We start from the raw sequence: 22,911 nt of genomic DNA on the forward strand, positions 1-22,911 counted from the left end.
TTGTTGGCTGGAGAGTTACTTAGGGGAAAAAAACCCATCATTCTACAAGAGAAGCAGCAAAGAGACACATTATTGCACTTGCACTTCTTTCTAAAACCAGGGAAACTAACATCTGGTTAGTCTGGCAAACAGAAGCTGTCCACAAATGGTAGTCAGCAGTCGTATTAGTCCTTCTAGAGTCAGGCACAGCACAGACAGATGAAGGAGGATCTACAAGGATCTGGAATTTAGACAAGGTCACAAGTAGGAAACACTGGTTTTCTTGATGAAAGAGAGCTCCCCCTGGTGGAGTGGTTAGATTCCAACAATAATTGAGAACCAATTATTCCCAGCAAGCGCCGAAGTCCAACACCTTTAGACCCTTACTCCTTTACTTTTCCTTATATTATCTCATCTATACTTAGGGGGAAAAATCCTTCAAAGTTCCCCATACAGGAGCACTAAAGTGAACCCAGAGCGGGCAGTAAGAAAATCATGCAAGGGGTACTGCCAAGAAAAATCACTCAGCATCTTTTGGATAACTGCTGGCAGCAGGAGCAAGACCAGCAGAGCCAAAGTGGTGGAGATCAGGGCAGGCTCCCAGCTCAGCACTTATGACAGTAAGAAAGGGTGAGGGCAAGTGTGGCAGAAGAGCCCAAGTCACAGTACCCTTTCTTTCCTGGGCACACATAAAAATCAAAACTGTGGGAAGGTGACAGAGGGGAGAAAAAACTGGGAGGAGTAGAGCTAGCAAGCTTCTGAACGTGCTCTGTAAGTGACAACTGCAAGCAAGGAAAGAAGAGAGAAATGAAAGGTTAATTTCCAAGGAGGCGAGTTTGACGAGAGGAATGAACAGAGAATTTTAGGCTAAGAGGATAAGGCAGGAGACAAACATTGTTTTCAACATTCCTTCTTAAAAGGCCAAAGTCAGGATTTTGAAAAGGAATTTTAACAGGTCAAAACTGTGGGATTCCAATATGAAGAATCAAGTCTTTTCTTTCATGCCCATCCATGCAGTTTTATTAAACTCTAGTTTGCACAGAGACAGAAAGTATACTAAAGAACTATTACCTTTCATATTTGCAGCATACCCACTGTTATTCACCAAAGTGGAATATGGGTGTTCCTTTTGAGGCAAGACTCCGGCAGCCATGGTAGTCTGTTGGGGGGAAAAAAAAAAGATTATTTTTTGAAAGTGTGCCTATGAGATATTCATTTATGAATCACTTTTAATATGTTATACTTCTGTTGTCTAACACAGTAGTTATTCACTAAGCAGTTACTGAGCACTTGAAATGTGGCTTGTATAGATTTGAGATGTGCTGTAGGTGTAAAATACAAGATTTTGAAGACAGTACAAAAAAATGCAAAATATCTCACTAATAATTTTTACATTGATTCTACATTGAAATATTTTTGATTTACTGGGTTAAAATAAATTATTAAAATTAATTTTCTCTGATCTCTATTTTTAATGCAGCTACTAGAAAATCGAAAATTGAATACGTGGCTCACATGACATTCTACTAGACAGCGCTGTGCTAGACATGCAGGGCACGGTAGAGGAAAATAAGACATGCTCTCCCTTATGCATTTACAAGCTGTCGGGAAGATAAGATGCAGACACAAGTAACACTAGTATGTGTTAAGTGTCCCAAGACAGGCTTGGACAAGCAGGAGGGCTGTCCAACTTGAGGGCAGGCACAAGGCTTTGAGGAACTGGCATTTGACCTGGGCTCAAGGAGGAAGATTTATTGTGGACCTGACGGTATGTGAGGCAATTGAACAGAACCCCTCATTCTTTACTAACTTGAGGTTTACTGAATTTATCTGACTTTACTCTGCACTTAAGTCTTCGTCTAGCTCGTGCTAAACTACAGGCTAAGTGATTGTTGTGTTGCTATAGTCTCCACTGAGGAAAGTTATGTAAATTGTTTTATATGTCAAAAAAGAAAAAAAGTCACCTTTCTTAAGCTCTTATGTGTCGGACTATGAAATAAGAAATACATATATTGCTCTCTTCCCCCCCACCACCCCAATTCCTGGCACAGAGCTCCTGAAACTTTTCTAAATTCCCAGGTGATAAGAGCACTAGGAGCATCTTTTGTTCTAAAGAGCGACTCTGGGTGGGCTCCTGGATGGCTCCTGGATGGGGGCTGGTCACCAGAAAGACCAACTCATGATGAGAAGGTTGGAATTTTCTGCCCCTCCCCCCCACCCCCACTTTTCTAGAGAGGGGAGAAGGGCTGGAAATGGAGTTGATAATCGATCATGCCTACGTGAGGAAGCCTCCAGAAAATCCCAATAGCACAGGGTCTGGAGAGTGTCCAGGCTGGTGAACACATCCAACTGCCAGGAGGGTGACGCATCCCAACCCCATGGGGACAGAGGCCCGAGAATTTCAAGTTCACTAAAATTTTACTTCTAAAATCAAGTTTTATATGTTCAAAGGGTATAAAATTTAAAATCTTAAGTCCTACTTGATGATGCTGTCTCCCTTCAAAGGAAATATAAAAATAAAATCATAGGCTACTCTAAAATGAAAGAAAAAAAGAATGATTTCGCCAATATTAATAATTATCACAAATCTGGTATCATAGTAATTAATAAAAAATTTTATAACGTACATAACATTTTAAAAGAATGTTACATAAAGACAAGAAGTCCAAGGACAAGTTGCTCCAGGAAACTCATTAGCAAAAACTTAATTTGAAAGGATATCCATTAAGATTAGATTTACAGCAAATGTTTTTACCACACTACTTTTTATAAACTTGGACTATATTCTTAAAGCATATTTTGACAAAAAAACAACTATCCCCATTTTAGAACCATGGAATTTTAGAGCAGTCACGGTTCTAGCACTGGTTGTTTTGTAGGTGAAGAGTTATAAAGTATGTCCCAGGTGATCCAGCAAGGACCAGTTGTCACTTTGTGAAGCCTTCCCTAATGCCACCCTGTGCTCTTCAGCTGTAATGTAATGAAATTTGGCTACTGGACTAGCTCCCCTGCACACCACGGAGAGGAGAATCCAGAACTTCCTCATCTCTGTCTCTAGAGAAGGGGAGAGACTGGTGTATGGGACATGCTCATGGAACATCTGTTGAGCTGAAATGGACATACTAGACTGAGTTTCTTGGATCTATTCAGGTCTTATTTATCTCTGTGCCCCCAATACCTAAAGCCCAAGGAAAACATGGCTATTAAAAGAATGTTGAATTGGAGCTGGCCCAGGGGCCCGGTGGTTAAGTTCGCACGCTCTGCTTCGGCAGCCCGGCGTTCACTGGTTTGGATCCTGGGCACAGACCTATGTACTGCTTATCAAGCCACGCTGTGGCAGGCATCCCACATATAAAGTGGAGGAAGATGGACATGGATCTCAGCTCAGGGCCAATCTTCCTCAGCAAAAAGAGGAGGATTGGTAGTGAATGTTAGCTCAGAGCTAATCTTTCTCAAAAAAAGAATGTTGAATTAATGGTAGCCTTTCAGGTGGCAAAGAATACAAGCATGACTGTAAAATGTCTTAAAACTTTCTAAGTAGCCCCTCAGAAACTCAGAGATCTCAGAAGTCCTCTAGCAGTATCCTAACCAACGCGAGCATACTCTCCACAATGCCTTTGTTTGAACAGTACCAGTGACATCATTGCACAGCTCTGGTAGTTAGAAAGCTCTTTATAATGGTGTTGCTCTGTAATTTCTGCCCTTTTAGACCACACAGAACAACAAGCCCTTTCTTCCACACATCTCAAGCTGGTGATCATGCTGCCCTTATTCCTGAATTACATCTTCCCGACCACACACTGCAGCTCCCCTCCCCATTCCTCACATGGAATGCTCCTAGACCTCCCCACCCGGATGGCGAGCACCTTCTACTCACAACCCATATTTATTCATATTCTAGTGCCCAGAGCTGAAGTCTATCCTCCAGACAGGTGTGATGATCAAAAATTACAACAAAAGCAGTCAGCCCCCTTGTCTGGGCAGTGTACGTGCCTTACGTCACACTAGTGTTTCAGCAGTCTCAAGACACGTGAAGACACACCAACAGTCAAGAAAAAAACTGGCTAAAAATGATTTAATACATTTTGAGGTTAAAAAGCAGACATTCAGTACAGATAATTAAACATACATAAAAGCTTAAAAGTGAAATAAATGGTACAGAAGGAAAAGGAAAGTCTCTGCTTTTACCTCCCAGCCCAGGTTTTACTGCCCAGAGGTAAACAAGCTAAACACGGCTCTAGTTCTTCTGGGGGTAGTCACTACACTTACACCTCTAGTTAGTATTCTACCACCTTTAAGCACAGTATTGAAGTCCTGGCATAAAAGATGAGGAAATTGGCTCATTTACCCTACCTATCTCCCACCAGGCCAAATCTTTCTCCATTTAATACATCGCAGTATATTTAATTCCTCTGATTATCTTTGTAATTTTAAATAACATCCTTTAACCATTTCTTATTCTATTAACTTTAAACAGTATCTGGATTCCCTACTATGTAAAATAAGTAAATTAGTTTACCTGTACTACTGTCCATTTCTCCTTTCCTCTCTACTTTTCAAGTTCTAACCGTACCATTTCTTTTATAGTAAGATTTTTAACTTTTTAGTTATATCTATAATTAAGTTTCCCACGCTTTGTCTATAGATTTATTCTAAAATGTGAGACAAATTACAATATAATAATTTTGTGTGTGTATTAGATATTATATATATCTGTATACACATACTTTTAAAAAAATTTTCACCAAGTACTATGCTTTGACCTGTATAGAAAGAAGTATAATCTTGTGTCACTGTACCTGTGCGGCTCAAAGTAAATCATTCCAAGCATCAGTGTCCAATGGATTATCTTTCATTTCATCAGTTGCTTAAAACAAAGGCAAATTCTGTTTCGCTGCAAATTTACACCACGCATTTCTTATACAGACTTCCCCCTGGTTTTTAATCACCTTTTTCTTACATCCTTCCTCATATCCTTAAGATCTTTCCGTTTCTTAATCATACTATCATAATCATACTATAACTTTTTCCAAGCCCTTTGGAATCCTACTCTAATGTGGACGAAAAGCTTCTTAGGCCTACTACACAGTTCTCTACCTGGGATGTCTTTCAATTGCAGCCCTGACTTGAGGCCACTGGTCCTTAGATTCTGTTTAGGCTTTGATTTAATCTGAGGTAATTTTTTCATTAGGAATGAACAGAAGGTAAACTCTCTATGTCTTTTCATTCTGAAAATACCTTTATTTTATCCTCGTACTCAGCTGATAATTTGCCTACTTACAGAATTCTAGGTTAGCCATGCCATGTTAGAATTTTGAAGATATTGTTCTACCATGTTCCAGCAAACAATACTGCTAATGAGAACTCTGATGCCAATCTGTGACCTGTCAGAGATAAGCTGCAGGATCTTTATATTTGGTGTTCTGAATTTCACGAGGATGTCTACTGGAAGCTGTCCTTTTACAACCTAATCAATTTCTGCTGGGTCCTTTCAATATGCAGATTGATGTCTACTTCAGCAGCTAAAATTGCCTGTGCACCAGTACCATAATTTGTATTAGGTGCTTTACTTCACAAAATCTATGTCATCTGCACGGAATTGCTCTATCAGGGCCGTACTATCATTATCTCCATTTTCTCAGATGGAAACCTTGTCTGAGACCACACATGTCTAGTGGTAGAGCTGGGACACAGACCTAGCCTACGTGTTCCTAATGCCAACCCGCTGTGCCCACAGAAAGATCAGCCCAATAGACACAATTTATTAGAAGGCACATCTTTTCTCTCTTCCTCATTAATGTTGGGCATTTTACATCTTTTTAAAAAAATTTTTTTTAATTGCAGTAACATTGGATTATAACATTATATAACTTTCAGATGTACATCATAATATATTTCGAATTCTGTATGGATTACATCACGTTCACCACCCAAAAACTACTTATAGTCTATCCCCTCACATGTGAGCCTACTCACCCCTTTTTCCCTCCCCTCCCCCCTCCCCCTATGGTAACCACCAATCCAATCTCCAATGCTATGTGTTTGTTTGTCGTTATTTTTATCTTCTACTTGTGAGTGAGATCATAAGGTACTTGACTTTCTCCCTCTGACTAATTTCACTCAGCATACCCTCAAGGACCATCCATGTTGTCACAAATGGCTGGATTTCACCATTTCTTATGGCTGAGTAGTATTCCATTGTGTATAAATACCACATCTTCTTTATCCATTCGTCCCTTGATGGGCACCTAGGTTGCTTCCAAGTCTTGGCTATTGTGCATAATGATGCAATGAACATAGGGGTGCACGTATCTTTATGCCTTTGCGTTTTCAAGTTCTTTGGATAAATATCCAGCAGTGGCATAGCTGGATCATATGGTAGATCTATTCGTAATTTTCTGAGGATACTCCATACCGCTTGCCATAGTGGTTGCACCAGTTTGCACTCCCACCAGCAGTGAACAAGGGTTCCCTTCTCTCCACATCCTCTCCAACATTTGTTGTTTCCTGTCTTGTTAATTATAGCCATTCTGACCAGAGTGAGGTGATACCTCATTGTAGTTTTGGTGTGCATTTCCCTGATAGCTAATGATGTTGAGCATCTTTTCATATGCCTGTTGGTCATCTGTGTATCTTCTTTGGAGAAATCTCTGTTCAGATCCTTTGCCCATTTTTTAATTGGATTGTTGGTTTTTTTGTTGTTGAGCTGTATTAGTTCTTTGTATGTTTTGGACATTAACCCCTTATCTGATATAGGGTTTGCAAATATCTTCTCCCAATTGTTAGGTTGTCTTTTCGTTTTGTTGATGGTTTCCTTTGCTGTGCAGAAGCCTATTAGTTTGATGTAGTCCCATTCGTTCATTTTTTCTTTGGTTTCCCTTGCCTGGTCAGACATGGTACTTGAAAATATGCTGCTAAGACCAATGTCAAAGAGTGTACTACCTATGTTTTCTTCTAGAAGTTTCATGGTTTCGGATCTTACATTCAAGTCTTTAATCCATTTTGAGTTGATTTTTTGGCATGGTGTAAGGGAATGGTCTACTTTCATTCTTTTGCACGTGGCTGTCCAGTTTTCCCAAGACCATTTATTGACGAGACTCTCCTTTCTCCATCGTAAGCTCTTGGCTCCCTTGTCAAATATTAGCTGTCCATAAATGTGTGGGTTTATTTCTGGGCTCTCGATTCTGTTCCATTGATCTGTGTGTCTGTTTTTCTGCCAGTACCATGCTGTTTTGGTTACTATGGCTTTGTAGTATATTTTGAAATCAGGGAGTGTGATACTTCCAGCTTTGTTCTTTTTTCTCAGGAATCCTTTGGCTATTCGGGGTCTTTTGTTGTTCCATATAAATTTTAGGATTCTTTGTTCTATTTCTGTGAAAAATGTTGTTGGAACTTCGATAGGGATTGCGCTGAATCTATAGATTGCTTTAGGAAGTATGGACATTTTACCGATGTTAATTCTTCCAATCCAAGAGCACAGAATATGCTTTCATTTCTTTGTGTCTTCTTCAACTTCTTTCATTTTACATCTTCTTAACAATGTCTTATTATGTTTTACTTTGCATTTCTTTTTATTTTATTTTAAAGATTGGAACCTGAGCTAACAACTTTTGCCAATCTTTTTTTTTTTCTGCTTTATCTCCCCCCCAAATCCCCCCAGTACACAGCTGTCTATCTTAGTTGCATGTCCTTCTAGTTGTAGCATGTGGGACACCACCTCAACGTTGCCTGACAAGTGGTGCCATGTCCACGCCCAGGATCCGAACCGGTGAAACCCTGGGCCGCTGCAGCGGAGTGTGTGAACTTAACCACTCGGCCACAGGGCCGGCCCATGCATTTCTTTATTTTGTGAGGCAGAGTAGTTCTTCAGAGGCTTTTTAAAAAAAAATAATTTCTTATTAATAAACTGCTTGCTTTAGAGCTTAGCCCTTTTCCCAACCTAGACATCTGCCCCTTTCTGACTGACTTGCAAGACGTTTTTCTATACCAAGAATATCAAGTCTTCATCATATGTCACACATATTTTAAGTTTATCATGTCTTAACATATGTTAATAGTCTGTTTTGCTAGCAATCTTACTTTTTTGTGTAGTCCAATCTGTAAGATTTTTCCTTTGACTTTTCTGGCTCTAGTGCCACAATAAGAAAGGCTTTCTCCAATAGAAAATGTGAAACCCAATTTTAATGTCTCCCATTTGGGGGTGATAAATGTCCCTCTGTTGCAGGTTGACAGTACTATTGCTAAAATGTAATAATTAATCCACAGAATTAAAGATGGTCCATCTTCAAAGAATATCCTAATGTGACTGTAAAAGCCATGCTTGAAAATAGTAAAATAAGGGCCAGTCCCAGTGGCCTAGTGGTTAAGTTCAGCATGCTCCACTTCGGTGGCCTGGGTTTGGTTCCTGGGTGTGGACCTACACCACTCTGTTAGCAAGCATGCTGTGTTGGCGGCCCACATACTAAAAAATAGAGGAAGGTTGGCATGGATGTTAGCTCAGGGTGAATCTTCCTCAGCAAAAAAAAAGAAAAAAAAAGGTAAAATAAAAAAGTCCTTTGTATAGCTTAAATACTATGTTTTTACAAAACAACAGAAATACACATTTTTTATGAAAAAGTAATTCTTCTAACCTAAGAAAAACAGTGGAAGAATGGCAAGTTTGCTTTAATGGTCTAATTACCTGTTACTATATGCTTAGAGTTAAATTACCAATTTTCAAAGATCTCAAATAGATAATAAACATTAGTTTGAGAAACAGAAAATTTCAAGACCTCCCAAAGTCTGAGAATTAAAACAGAAAACCAGCTCTACCTGTACCTGTAGGGTCCTCAAAAGAACACAGCGCAGGTTCCTTTTCATTCCTCCTGCAGCTGCTGATCACTTATTCAACAGGTCTCAATTACTGACTTCCTTTCCTTCTCTCATTAGACTAGTTATTTGGAATCAGGCTGGCAGCTCCAGAGCCGCCTTCATTTTAGGCTAATTTAGCCCCACTGCTAAGGCCACACCTTTCTGCGGCTTCCAACTCTACTCTGGGTGTCATGAAGCCTTTCTTCTCTGGCTGGTGGGAACAGGAACCATTTCCAGCCCTCTGAGAGCCCTGGAAATTGCCCTGTTTGCTCCTTCCTCTAGCTTTCCCCGGCCTTGGGTAGTCTGCCCAGGTCAGCACTCAGTCGTACACCTCCGGCCGGCAAAGACCTGAGGGCCCTCTGCAGTCTCCAGAGCTCTCTCTGTGCTGCTCCCTTCTCCCCAGGACCCTACACTGCACTCTAGCCACCCTGGCTCTCTGTGCATCCCTAAGAAGGCTCTGTTTAGGTCCTCCTCGCTGCACTGCAGCCTGGAAGCTGCTTCCAGGGAGGCTGCTCGTGTACTCTCAGGCTCGCCATGCTTGTTTCTCTTCTCTCAGAGATCATGGTCCTGAGCTGCCTGCTTCCAATGGCCAAAAGCCATTTTTTCTACATTTTGTTTGGTTTTGTAGTTGTTTAAGGCAGGAGGGTAATTATAGTCTCTGTTATTTCATCTTGGTTAGATGCAGAAATTCCCCTGATGAAATATATACAGCTCAACTACGTTAGTTAAACTATACTATACAGTCAGAAGTTCTGTGTTTAAATCTTGACTGTTTATTGCCAGCTATATGAATTGTTCTGAGCTTCAATTTCCTCTTTTGTACAATGAGGATTAGTATATCTACTTTCTTAGGTCGCTATGAGGATGAAGAGAGACTGTATGTGTTTTTAGCACAATGTCTGGCATATAGGTATTCAATAATTGCTTATTTTAATTTGCATACCAATATCTGTAACATTTTTGTTTCTTTCCCTTCTAAGTCTACATTCACTTCATTTCCCTCTTAGTTCTGTAACAATCTAAAAAGTACTCCCTTCATCACTGTAGAACAGTCGTGCCAGCAGTTAGCGACAGTTGAGCTTCTCAAGATTTATGAAACATCACCTCCATTCACAACTGAATTCATTCCATGTGCCTGGTTGTAGTCAGGAGAAAAGGGTTTGAACAGTAATCCTGTCATTTTGCTGCACAATCACGTATTATTTAAGCTCATCTCCTGTTGCTCATGACAGATATTTTTCTCACTCTGTCCTACAGTTTGCTTTTGTCCCAAAGAGTCCCTCCAAAATGACTCAACAGTTTAGGATTAATCACATGCTCACTAATAAGCACCTGATACTTAAAACTCAGAACACAATGAACTATTACTCATACTGTTAGGAAGTCGTCATAAGTAAGAGTTTGATATAAAGAACGTTGTATTTCATAAAAAAAGTCATTTCACACAAGAGCCCGGGCTCTGAGATGGACTGAGAAGTTCTTAGGTCACTACTTTCCCTTCCATCTTCCAGACACAGCGTTCTGCCAAAATCTACATGTGTACTTTGTGGAAAGAATTTGTGGGGACTGCATTAAGAAGTGCCTGGGGGGTCAGAAGTGTGGTCGAGTTCCGCCCAGACCCCACAGCACTAGCACTCTGCCTTGCGTCAGAATCACCTTGGGTGCTTGTGGAAAATGCAAATTCGTTGGTCCCACCCTCAAAACATCTGAGTTGGTAAGTCTGGTGAGGAGTGTAACAACCTGTATTATCAACCTACACTCCACTCATTCCGATGTAGGAGGCCCTTTGTCCGCACTTAAAGAAATACTGTCAATATGATCAGATTCTACACAGCAATCACAGTAGAAGAATTTGAGGTTGAAAAACTTAAGTTCTTATGGGTTAAAAAGAGAGATGGAAGCCCAAGTATAAGAGTGAACCTATGAAAGCTCTCTATATATGTTTATGTTCACAAATAATATAATAACTGAAACACACAAGCTTACTCCATGCCAGGCACTCTTCCAAGTGCTTTATATATCTTAACTCATATAATCCTCACCACAACACTATTGAGTGAGTACTCTATTGTTCTCATTAAAAAAATAGAGTTTATCTTTCACAGCAGTTTTAGGTTCCCAGCAAGACTGAGGGGAAGATACAGAGAGTTCCTATATACTCCCTGCCTGAGACGCATAGCCTCCCCCATTATCAATATCCCTGACCAGAGGGTACATTTGTTACAACTGATGAACCTACACTGACACATCATCATCACCCAGAGTCCAGAGATTACCTTAGGGTTCATTCTTGGTGTTGTGCATTTTATGGATTTGGACAAATGTATAATGACATGTATCCACCATTACAGCATCATGCAGAGTATTTATACTGCTCTCAAAATCCTCTGTGCCTCACTTAGTCATCCCTGCTTCCCAGCCCGCCCCACCCCAGCAACCACTGATTCTTTTACTGTCTCCACAGTTTTGCCTTTTCCAGGATGCCATATAGTTGCAATCATACAGTATTAGCCTTTTCAGATCGGCTTCTTTCACTTAGTGATATGCATTTAACGTTCCTCCATGTCTTTTCATGGATTGATAGCTCATTTCTTTTTAGTGCTAAATAACCATTATTTGGAAGTACCACAGTTATTTATTCATTCACCTACTGAAGGGCATTTTAGTTGCTTACAAGTTTTGGCAATTATGAATAAAGCTGCTATAAACATCCATGTGCAGGTTTTTGTGTGGACAAAAGTTTTCAGCTCCTTTGGGTAAATGCCAAGCAGCATGACTGCTGGATCACATGGTAAGAATTTGTTTAGTTTTGTATATTATTCCCATTTACAGATTAGGTAACTAAGGCAAAGAGAAGTCAAGTAATTTGCCAGAAGCCACAGAGCTATTGAGTAGCAGAGCTGGGATTTGAATTCACACAGTTCAGCTCCAGAGTTTGTGCTCTTAACCACTACACATACACCTTTTCAACAATAAAGATTTCATACTAAATAAAAGGAACTTCATTGTTACTTCATGCATTTTAACTTAGCTACACTGGATTCTGCACCATTTATAATTCCTTCGCTTCCAAGAAACTTTTTAGATCTCCTTACCCACAGCAGGATTTTCAAATTTGTTTTGCTTTGTGCAGACAATATGCTGATCCTTCATCCAAATCCTCATTCACTGCTGTCCCAAAGACAAATATCAAGAACATAGCCCCTTTACACATTTTGGCCTCCTCCCTCCTAACAGAAACAGAAACGCAGCTGGTCTGAGAGTAAGGTTATAAAACCCAAACATGTTTTCAATAGAGCTGTTGGCACTTACTAGCTTTGTGAGTAGGCACACTTACTAACGTCTCAGAGCCTCACTATCTGCCCTGCGGAGGTTGTAAAGATGACCTGAGATCCTGTATACAGACCTACTTCTGTGCCTGGGCCATAATTCAATCTGTTCTCAACACGGCAGCCAGAGTGATCTTGGTAACTTCAAATAGCCAGTCCGTGGCAGCCCTTTTCAAAACCCTTCTAGCCACCCTATTTACAATTTAAACCAGCTCCCCCTCCCTGTTTCACTTTTCTCCTCAGGACTCATGAAGAAAACATACCCAACACATATGTAATTTACTTAATTACCTCATTTTTTGTCTGCCTTCCCCTACGAGAATGGAAGCTCCATGAAGGCATACATTTGTCTGCTGTGTCAACTGTTGGAGGAAGCCGACAACAGGGCCTGAGCATCTTCACAGCAGGTGCTCAGTGAAGATTTGTTGAATGAATACACGAATAAATGTCAATAAAAGGTAGCTAGCTGCCCCCCTATCATTATTTCATCTCTGAACCCCAGCTTTTTCACCTGTAAAGGAGGAACGGTAACCATACCTTACCTATCTCAAGGTATTGCCAAGAGCCTATCAGTTATGTCACAGCACCACTATGCAAATGCAAGCAATGGCATTTTCCTCATCTTCGTTTTCCTGATCACATTTATACCTCCAACTTCCTGCCAATCTTCACCCTGACAGATTTGTGTTCTTTCTAATTCCCTGAGGGGTAGATCTGTTTTCATTTCAGCCAAATATACATGAGGACAATAACTTCAACCCTCAGCCCACATTTTTTCTCCTTTAGGATACCATTCCTAACACCAATTACACGTTTTATTCACATCCTCTCATCACATAGGGTTGACTGAAGATTTATCTAGTGGCTTAGATGCTATAAAACATAGCTTCCTAAAACCACAGTAGCATTTTGTCCTTAAAGAATTAAAGCACTCCTTATGTAGTACAACAAAACAGAACAGGCTTCTTTTAAACTGAAATGTCCTCATCTCTGAATCCGCAACTTCAAAAAAAGGAACTTTATGAAATCCCTTGTCTCCTCACATCGCCCCTGGTGGCAGGCAGGCAACATTCAGAAAACACTTTCTTTTTTTTCAGACCCCTCCAGCCTTTCTAACAAGCTATGTCTTCAGGGAAAGAACTAAGGCTGCCTTGAACATATATTCTGTCTAGCAGTTCGCTATGAACCTCACTGGCTTCTGTGATCTCACACCTTAAATATACCTTAGGGAGGGTTCCTGGCTCTCAGGAGACTCATCACAGATCAGAGAAAAACACTACAGCAGGATCCTCGCTATTTCATCATTTAAGAAATATGCTGTTCAGATTCTTCAGAAAACACATTATGATAAAGCAGACGGGTAAAATGTTAACAATAGGCGAAGCTGGTTTTCACAAGCAAGGTTTCCATATTCCCTGGCCTTTCCCAACAAACAGCCACACCCGGCTACTTATTCCTACAGGTCTGAACCAACCTCACCCTCCAGTCACCACCACAGATACTTCCAAACTTATCAAGAGGTCAACAATTCCTAATTCAATACCCATCAGAACCACCTGGAGGGCTTTCTTAAAAACCCAGAAGACTACTGAGGGCACTAGCCCCAGAATTTCTGCTCAGTAGGTCTGGGTGGGGCTGATAACTTGCATTTCTAACTAGTTTCCAGTGATGCTGATGCTTTGAGAACCACTGCTTTAGGTAAGCAGTTTACATTTACCTAACAGCAGGTATTCACACAGGTTACTGTGAAGGTGTGTCTCCTGGGTTCTGTTTAGTTGTCAAACAGTAAATCCTTCTTTTTAAGTTCCTGAGCCAATCTTCACAAAATCTTGAAATACATTAAGAAGCCCCACATCATCTAGACCAACCAGATCTAGAAAGAGCCTCATATTCCCAGGTGAGACCTGGGTACTAACGTTCCTACTAAAATTCTAAAAACACATCACCTGGACTCCAGGCCTTGTTATGCAAGTGGTATCACCAAGAAGAAAGACTTCCCACATCAGCCACCTTTTGATCAAGCACCAGATAAGACACCATAATTTGGCTTCCTAACCAACAGATGTTCACTATCTAAATATTCCTTTTAATAAATATATAAATATTGTGGATACATAATTATGTTCACCTTTAAATACACATTTTGTGACATACTGTTCAGAATTTTTTTCAATCAGTTTCAGTTAGTTCAACATGAAAAGCTTAAACTACTGGGTAAAGCAGAGTTTGTTATTCACTTTACCATTTTCATTTATTTATGGACCAAGGAAGATAACAAGATTTTCTACCTCTTTAATTCCTGAACTATTTCTCTAAGAAAAAACTATTCTGTGAAACATATTTCAAGCACTTTGGTGACTGAAAACATAGGTAGGTGTGTGGCTCCTGGAACTTAACAGGCTTAGACCAGGACTTCTTATAGCAAGATACAAACTACAACAACTGGTTTCAGTAGTGGATTGAACCCATATCCCTCCTAAGACCTTGGTGAAAAGAAATTTTAAAAAGAATAAGCCCATAGAGCAAGGAGCAGGTGGAGGTTATCAATGGACTAGTTACCTTGGTAAGCTTTTGGAAGAAAGAAAGCATATAGAAGAGGCAACTAAAACTGAGCTTAGGAAGTTGTAGCCCAGAACACGACCATGAAGAGGGTACTACAGGGGAGGTATGTACCTCTCCTACAGAACAGATGGTTGTATCTCATCAGAAAAGATCGAAAGCAATGAGATGACCATCTTCAAAGTGTTGAAAGAAACAGGTGGTCAACCAAGAACTCTATATCCAGCTAAACTCTCCTTGAAAAATGAAGGAGAAATGAAGACATCTCCAGATTTAAAACAAACAAACAAATGAAAAAACCTGAGAGAATTTGTTGCTAGCAGACCTTCCCTACAAGAAATATTAAAAGGGAGTCATTTGGACTGAAATAAACGACACTAAAGGGTAACTAGAATCCACACAAAGAAATAAAGAGCACCGCCCCAAAAAAGCTAATTAAATAGGTATTATGAAAATACATATAAACATAACTCTTTTCTTAACCTGTTTTAAAAGACACCTGCATAAAGCAATAATTTTAAAATGAGTTGATATGATGTATAAAGATATAACTCAAATTGTATGACAATAATAGTGCAAAAGAGGGGGAAGGGAATGGACGTATATCAGAGAAAAGTTTTTGTATACTACTGAAATTAAACTAGTATTTAACCTGAACTAGATTGTTTTAAATTAAGTGTAATCCCAGGGTAAGCACTAAACGAATAATTCAAAATATATAGAAAAGAAAAAAGAGAATTGAAAAGGCATAATCAAAAATATCTAACACAAAAGAAGGCAATAATCAAGGAATAAGGAATGCAAAAGACAAAAGACATAAAAAACAAATAGGAATTTGGCAGATGTAAAACCCAATCTATCAGTAATTATATTAAATGTAAATGGATTACATGCCCCAATCAAAAGTCAAGGATTGGCAGAATGGATTAAAAAAATAATAAATCTAACAAAATACATATAAGATCTATCTGAGGAAAACTACAAAACTCTGATGAACAAAATCAAACAAGAACTAAATAAATGGAGAGAGATTCTACGTTCATGGATGCGAAGATGCAATACTGTTAAGATGTCAGTTCTTCCCAACTTGATCTATAGATTTAAGGCAATCCCAGCCAAAATCCCAGCAAATTATTTTATGGACAGAAACAAACTGATTCTAAAGACTATACAGAGAGACAGAAGACCTAGAAGAGCTCATACAATATTGCACGAGAACAAATTTGGAGGACTGATACTACCTGACTTCAAGACTTACTATAAAGCTACAGTAATCAAGACAGTATGGTATTGGCCAAAGAACGGACACATAGATCAACGGAACAGAATAGAGAGCCCAGAAATAAACCTAAATAAATATAGTCAACTGATCTTTGACAATGGAGCAAAAGCAATACAATGCAGCAAAGATAGTCTCTTCAACAAACAGTGCTGGAACAACTGGACATCCATATGCAAGAAAAAGAATGTAGACACAGACCTTACACTCACAAAAATTAACTCAAAACAGATGATAGACATAAATGTAAAACACAAAATTATAAAACTCCTGCAGGGTAACATAGGAGGAAACCTAGATGACCTTGGGTATGGTGATGTCTTTTTAGATATACCAAAAAAGACAGGATCCATGAAAGAAATAATTAATAAGCTAGACTTAAAATTTAAAACTTCTGTACTGCAAAAGACAATGTCAAGATAATGAGAAGACAAGCCACATACTGGGAGAAAATTTTTGCAAAACACACTTCTGACAATGAACTGTTATTCAAAACATACAAACAATTCTTAAAATTCAAGAATAAGAGAATAAATAACCTGATTAAAAAATGAGCCAAAGACCTTAACAGACACCTCACCAAAGAAGACATATAGATGGTAAATAAGCACATGAAAAGATGCTCCACATCATGTAGTATCAGGGAAATGCAACTTAAAACAACAAGATACCACTACACATCTATTAGAATGGCAAAAATCTGAAACACTGACAACACCAAATGCTGGTGAGGATGTGGAACAATAGAAACTCTCGTGAACTGCTGGTGGGAATGCAAAATAGGACAGTCATTTGGAAGGTAGTTTGGTGGTTTCTTGCAAAACTGAAAATACTCTTACTATAGAATCCAATAATTGCATTCCTTGGTATTTTCCCAAAGGAGCTGAAAACTATTTCCACACAAAAACCTACACATAGTTGTGCAGCTTTATACATAAAACTTGGAAGCAACTAAGATGCCCTTCCACAGGTGAACTGATAAATAAACTGCAGTACATTCAGATAATGGAATATTATTCAGCCCTAAAAAGATATGAGCTATCAAGCCATGAAAAGACATGGATAAATCTTCAATGTGTATCACTAAGTGAAAGAAGCCAATCTGAAAAGCATGATTCCAACTATATGACATTCTGGAAAAGCCAAAACTACAGACACAATAAAAAGATCAGTGGTTGCTGGGGGTGGGAGGAAGGGAGGAATGAATAGGCAGAGCACAGAGGATTTTTAGGGCAGTGAAAACATCCTGTATGATATTATAATGATGGATATACATCATTACACATTTGTCCAAATCCATAGAATGTACAACACCAGGAGTGAACTCTAAGATAAACTATAGACTTTGGGTGATTATGCTCTATCAATGTAGGTTCATCCTTGGTAACAAATGTATTATTCCGGTGAGTGATGTTCATAATGGGGGAGGCTATACATGTGTGGGGGCAGGGGATATATAGGAAATCTCTGTACCTTCCTCTCAATTTTGTTGTGAACTTAAAACTGCTCTAAAAAAAAGGAGCCAGAGAGCATAAAATAAAAAAGCACAAACTGGATTCCACCAAAATTTTTAAAAAATGATCCAACTATATGCTGTCTACAAAGACACACTTTAGATTCAGAGATGCAAACAGACTGAAAGAAAAAGGATGGAAAAATATACACCATGTAAGTGGTAACCAAAATAGAGCTGAGGTGGCCATTCTAATATCCTTACAAAATACTGTAAGACAAAAATTTTTACTAGAGAAAAAAGGACATTTTACAATGATAAGAGGATCAATTCATCAGGAAGATATAATGACTATAAAACACACATGCACCTAAGAACAGAGCCCCAAAACCTATGAAGTAAAACTCCTGAAGGGAGAAAGAGATAATTTAACAAAAATTGAAGACTTCAATACTCCACTTTCAATAATGGATAGAAAACGAGGCAGAAGATCAACAAAGTAACAGAAGACCTGAAGAATACCATAAATACCTTGTAGCAGACATCTACAGAACACTCCAGATCCAATAAAAGCAAAATACACATTCTCTTCAAGTGCACATGGAACACTTTCCATGGCAGACCACATGCGAGGTCATAAAACAAACCTCAGTAAATTGAAGAATTAAATCATACAAAGTATGTTCTTTGACCACAATGAAATTAGAAAACAACAGGAAAAAATGTTGGAAAGTCACAAATATATAAAAGTTAAACAACATATGCTTAAATAACCAATGTGTTAAAGAAGAAAATACAATAGAAAATATAAAAATATCAAAACTCATGGGATACAGCCATAGCAGTGCTTAAAGGGAAATTTATAGCTGTAAGTACACATATTAAGAAGGAGAAAGAACTCAAATCCATAACCTAACCTTTCACCTTAAGTAACTAGAAAAAGAGCAAAATGAACCCAAAGCAAGCAGAAGGTAGGAAATAAAAAAAAATTAGAGTGGAAAGAAATGAAATAGAGAAGAGAAAAATAATAGAGAAAAACTGATGAACCCAAAAGTTGGTTCTTTAAAAAGATCAGCAAAACTGACAAACTTTTAGCTAGACTGACCAAGAGAAAAAGAACAAATTACTCTATTAGGAATAAAAGAGGAGACATCATAACCAACCTTAAATAGAGACTTCTATAAAGAAAAATATGCCAATAGCTAACAAAGATGAAATAAATTCCTAGAAAGATACCAACTACCACAAATACCTTTAAGAAGAAACAGAAAATCTGAACAGACCTAACAAGTAAAGAAATCATAATTTCAAAAACTTCCCACAAAGAAAAGCCATGCTAAGATGGCTTCACTGGTGAGTCCTACCAAATAATTAAAGAATTAACACCAATTCTTTTCAAACTCTTTCAAAAAATAGAAGAGGAGGGAACATGTGACCCTTCTATGAGTACAGTACTATGCTGACACTAAAATGAGAAAGACACCACAAGTATAGACTGACATCTATTATTAATATGGAGGCAAAAATCCTCAAAAAAAGTTAGCAAAACAAATCTAACAACATATAGAAACGTATATATACCATGACAAAGAGGAATTTATCTCAGGAATGCAAGGTTGGCTTAACATTCAAAAGTCAATTAATGTAATACCTCATTGCAATGGAATAAGAGACAAAAACTACATGATCATCTCAATTGACACAGAAAAAGTATCCGACAAAATCCAACATCCTTTCAAGATCAACTCAATAAACTAGTGTTAGAAGGGAATTTCCTCAACCTGATAAAGGGCATCTATGAAAAGCTCACAACTCACATCATATGTAACAGTGAAAGATGGAGAGCTTTCCCCTAAGATCAGGAACAAGATGAAGATATGTATTCTCATCACTTTTATTCAACATTGTAATGGAGGTTCCAGCCAGTGCAATAATGCAAGAAAAGGAAATAAAAGGCTTCCATATTAGAAAGGAAGAAGTAAAACTATTTCCATCTGCAGATGATATGATGTTGTATTTAGAAAATTCTGAGGAATCCAGTAAAAAACAATTAGAACAAATAAACAAGTTCAGCAAGTTGGCAGAACACCACAATGATATATAAAAACAATTATATTTCTGTAAGTTTAAGTTAAATTTTATTTCTAGAAGCTCTGCAAGAAAAATATGCTGTTTTTAAAGTTGAGGCAGTTCCCCTCTATTCCTAATTTTCTGAGTTTCTTTTTTACAATAAGTCAGTGTTGAATTGTGTCAAATGCTTTTTCTGCATCAATTTATATAATTGTGTGATTTTTGTCTCTTTAACCGGTCAACATGGTGGAGTACACTGATTCTCAAATATTGAACCAGGCTTGTACCCTCTCTCAGCACTGCTTTGGGTGTGGCCTACAAACGTTTGATATGATGAAATTTCATTCAATTCAATGTATTCCCGCCCCCTCCTCGAGCATGTCCACTCTCACCACTTTTATTCAACTTGTATGGAGGTCTAGCCAGTGCAATAATGCAAGAAAAAGAAGTGAAAGGCTTCCATATTGGAAAGAAAGACGTGACATTATATTTATTCAGAGATGACATATAAGCTATGTAGAACATCTGATGCAATCCACAAAAAATCTACTAGAAATAATAAGCCAATTTAGCAAGGTTGTGGTACACACGATCAATATACAAGAATTAATCATACATTTATATAATAAGAATAAATAATGAAATTAAAATAAAAAAATTTATAATAGCATCAAAAACTATGAAATATTTAGGGATATATCTAAGACACTGAAAACTATAAAACTACTGAGAAAAATTAAAGAGGACCTTAAAAAGATGGCAAGATCTCCTGTGTTCATAGTTCAGAAGACTAGTTAAGATACCAATTCTCTCCATAATGCCCTTAGATCCATCACATTCTCAACCAAAATTCCATGAGGCTTCTTGGAGAAATTGACAAACCAAATATAAAATTTATATGGGAATGCAAAGGATCTACAGCAGCCAAAACAACACCGAAAAAGAATTAAAAGTTGTCAGTCTAACACTGCCTTGTTAGAAGCAACAGTAAGGCAGTAGCTTAAAGCCAAATAAATGAAGCAATGGAACAAAAAACATCTAGAAATACATCCACACCTACTGGACAGCTGATTTTTGACAAAGATGCAAAAGCAATGAAATAGAAAAAGTATGCTCTTTTCAACAAAGTGTGCTAGAACTGAACATCCATATGCAAAAAACATGAACCTCAAATGAACTCTCATGGTATAGAAAAATTAACTCAAAATAGATCATACACCTAAATGCAAGAATTAAAAACATAAACTTTATAAACATGAGGCAAAAGCTGATAAAACTGAAAGGAGAAATAGACAAATCCACTATTTATAGTTGGAGGCTTCAACACCCTTCTCCAAGTAATTGATAGACCAAGCAGGCAAAAAAATCAGTAAAAATACAGAGAACCTGAACAGCACTACTAATCAATGTGATCTAATTGATATTTATAGAATATTCCACCCAACAACAGAAGCACACATGGAATATTCACCAAGATAGACCAGCTTCTGGCACATAAAACACATCTGAACAAATGTAAAAGAACAGAAAACACACAAAGTATGTTCTCAGAGCATACCAGGCTAAAACTAGAAAGCAGTATTTCAAACAATTCAAAATATTTGGAAATTAGACAACGTACTTCTAAATCACACATGGGTTAAGAAGTCTCAAGAGAAATTTTAAAACATTTTGAATAAAATTGAAAATATAACTTATCTTGCACAGTAATGTGAATATACTTAATACCACTGAACTGTACACTTAAAAATGGTCAAGATGGTAAATTTTATGTTCTGTGTATTTTACTACAATTAAAAATAGTTTAAAAATGCAACAAAATTTATGGGATGTGGCTAAAGTAGTGCTTAGAGAGAAATTTATAGTATTAAATGCATATCTTAGAAAAGAAGATCTAAAATCAATAACCTAAGCTTTCAACTTAGGAAGCTAGCTAAAGAAAAACAAATTAAACCTAAGGCAAGTAGAAGGAAGCAAATGATAACCCTCTAGCCAAACTAACCAAGAGAAAAAAGAGAAAATACAAATTATCAGTATCAGGAATAAAACAGGGGTTATCACTACTAATCCCACATTTATCAAAAAGATAACAGAACACTATGAACAGCATATAAGTTTGATAATTTAGATAAAATGGATCAATCCTTGAAGGGCGCAAACTACCAAAACTCACCCAAAGAGATACGGATAATGTGAACAGCCCTGTATCTAAAAAAGAAATTAAATTAGTAGAAAACCTTCCCAAGAAAGAAAACACCAGGCTCAGATGGTTTCACTGGTGAATTTTACCAAACATTTAAGGAAGAAATATCACTTTTACAATCTCTTCCAGAAAACAGAAAACTTCCCAACTCATTTTGTAAGGCCAGAATTAACGTATCCAAAAACTAGATAAATATGTTATAAAAAATAAAACTACAAATATCTTTCAAGAATTTAGATGTAAATATTAGCAAATTGAATCCAGCAATATATAAAAAGTGTAATACATCATGATCACATGGGGTTCATTCAAATAACGCAAGGCTGATTCAACATCTGTAAATCAATCAATGTAATTCATTATATTAACAGACTGAATGAGAAAAATCATGTGATCACATTAATATGTGCAGCAGAAACAAAGTTCAACATCCATTCATGATAAAACTCTCAAAAAACTAAGAATGGAAGGGAACTTCCTTAACCTAATAAAGACTATTTTAGAAAATCACAGCTAGCAACATACTCAATAGTGAGATGTTAAGCTTTCCTCCTAAGATCAGGAAGGAGGCAAGGATGTCTTCTCTCACCTTCTTTTTTCTTTTGTAAAGATTTTATTTTTTCCCTTTTCTCCCCAAAGCCCCCCGGTGCATAGTTGTATATTTTTAGTTGTGGGTCCTTCTAGTTGTGGCACATGGGATGCCACCTCAGCATGGCCTGATGAGCAGTGCCATGTCTGCACCCAGGATCCGAACCAGTGAAACCCTGGGCCATCAAAGCAGAGCACACGAACTTAACCACTCAGCCACAGGGCCAGCCCTCCTCTCGTCACTTCTAATTCCATTTCATACTAGAAATCTTAGCTAGTGTAATCAGACAAGGAAAGAAATGGAAGGTATCTAGATTGGAAAGAAAGAAGGAAAACTGTCTTTAGTCACAGACAACATAATCGTCTATGCAGAAAACCCCAAGGAACATACCAGATAACTCCTGTACATAATAAGTGAGTTTAGCAAGGTCAAAAGGGACACAGTTAATGCAAAAGTCAACTGCTTTTCTATATACCAGCAATGAGTACTTGGAATTTGAATTAAAAAAATAATATATTTATAATAGCATCTGTCAAAATGAAGTCCTTAGGTATAAACCTAACAAAATATATGTACAGGATCAGTGTACAGAAAACTAGA

General features: G+C 37.8%; 1 protein-coding gene across 22 annotated transcripts in view; it reads right to left on the reverse strand.

Annotated features, from left to right (window-relative positions):
* Positions 1-22,911, reverse strand: part of PTPDC1 (protein tyrosine phosphatase domain containing 1) — a 71,834-nt gene that overhangs the window by 42,968 nt on the left and 5,955 nt on the right. For all 22 annotated transcript variants that reach the window (XR_011431659.1, XR_011431660.1, XR_011431656.1 and 19 more), the window contains one exon: positions 1,051-1,138. Coding sequence is in view for 11 of the 22 variants with exons in the window: in XM_070248939.1 (XP_070105040.1) it covers positions 1,051-1,138 (88 nt within the window). In the remaining 11 variants the exon portion in view is untranslated. The remainder of the gene's footprint in view (positions 1-1,050; positions 1,139-22,911) is intronic.

The sequence above is a fragment of the Equus caballus genome, chromosome 23, assembly GCF_041296265.1.
Source record: "Equus caballus isolate H_3958 breed thoroughbred chromosome 23, TB-T2T, whole genome shotgun sequence".
Classification (NCBI taxonomy): domain Eukaryota; kingdom Metazoa; phylum Chordata; class Mammalia; order Perissodactyla; family Equidae; genus Equus; species Equus caballus.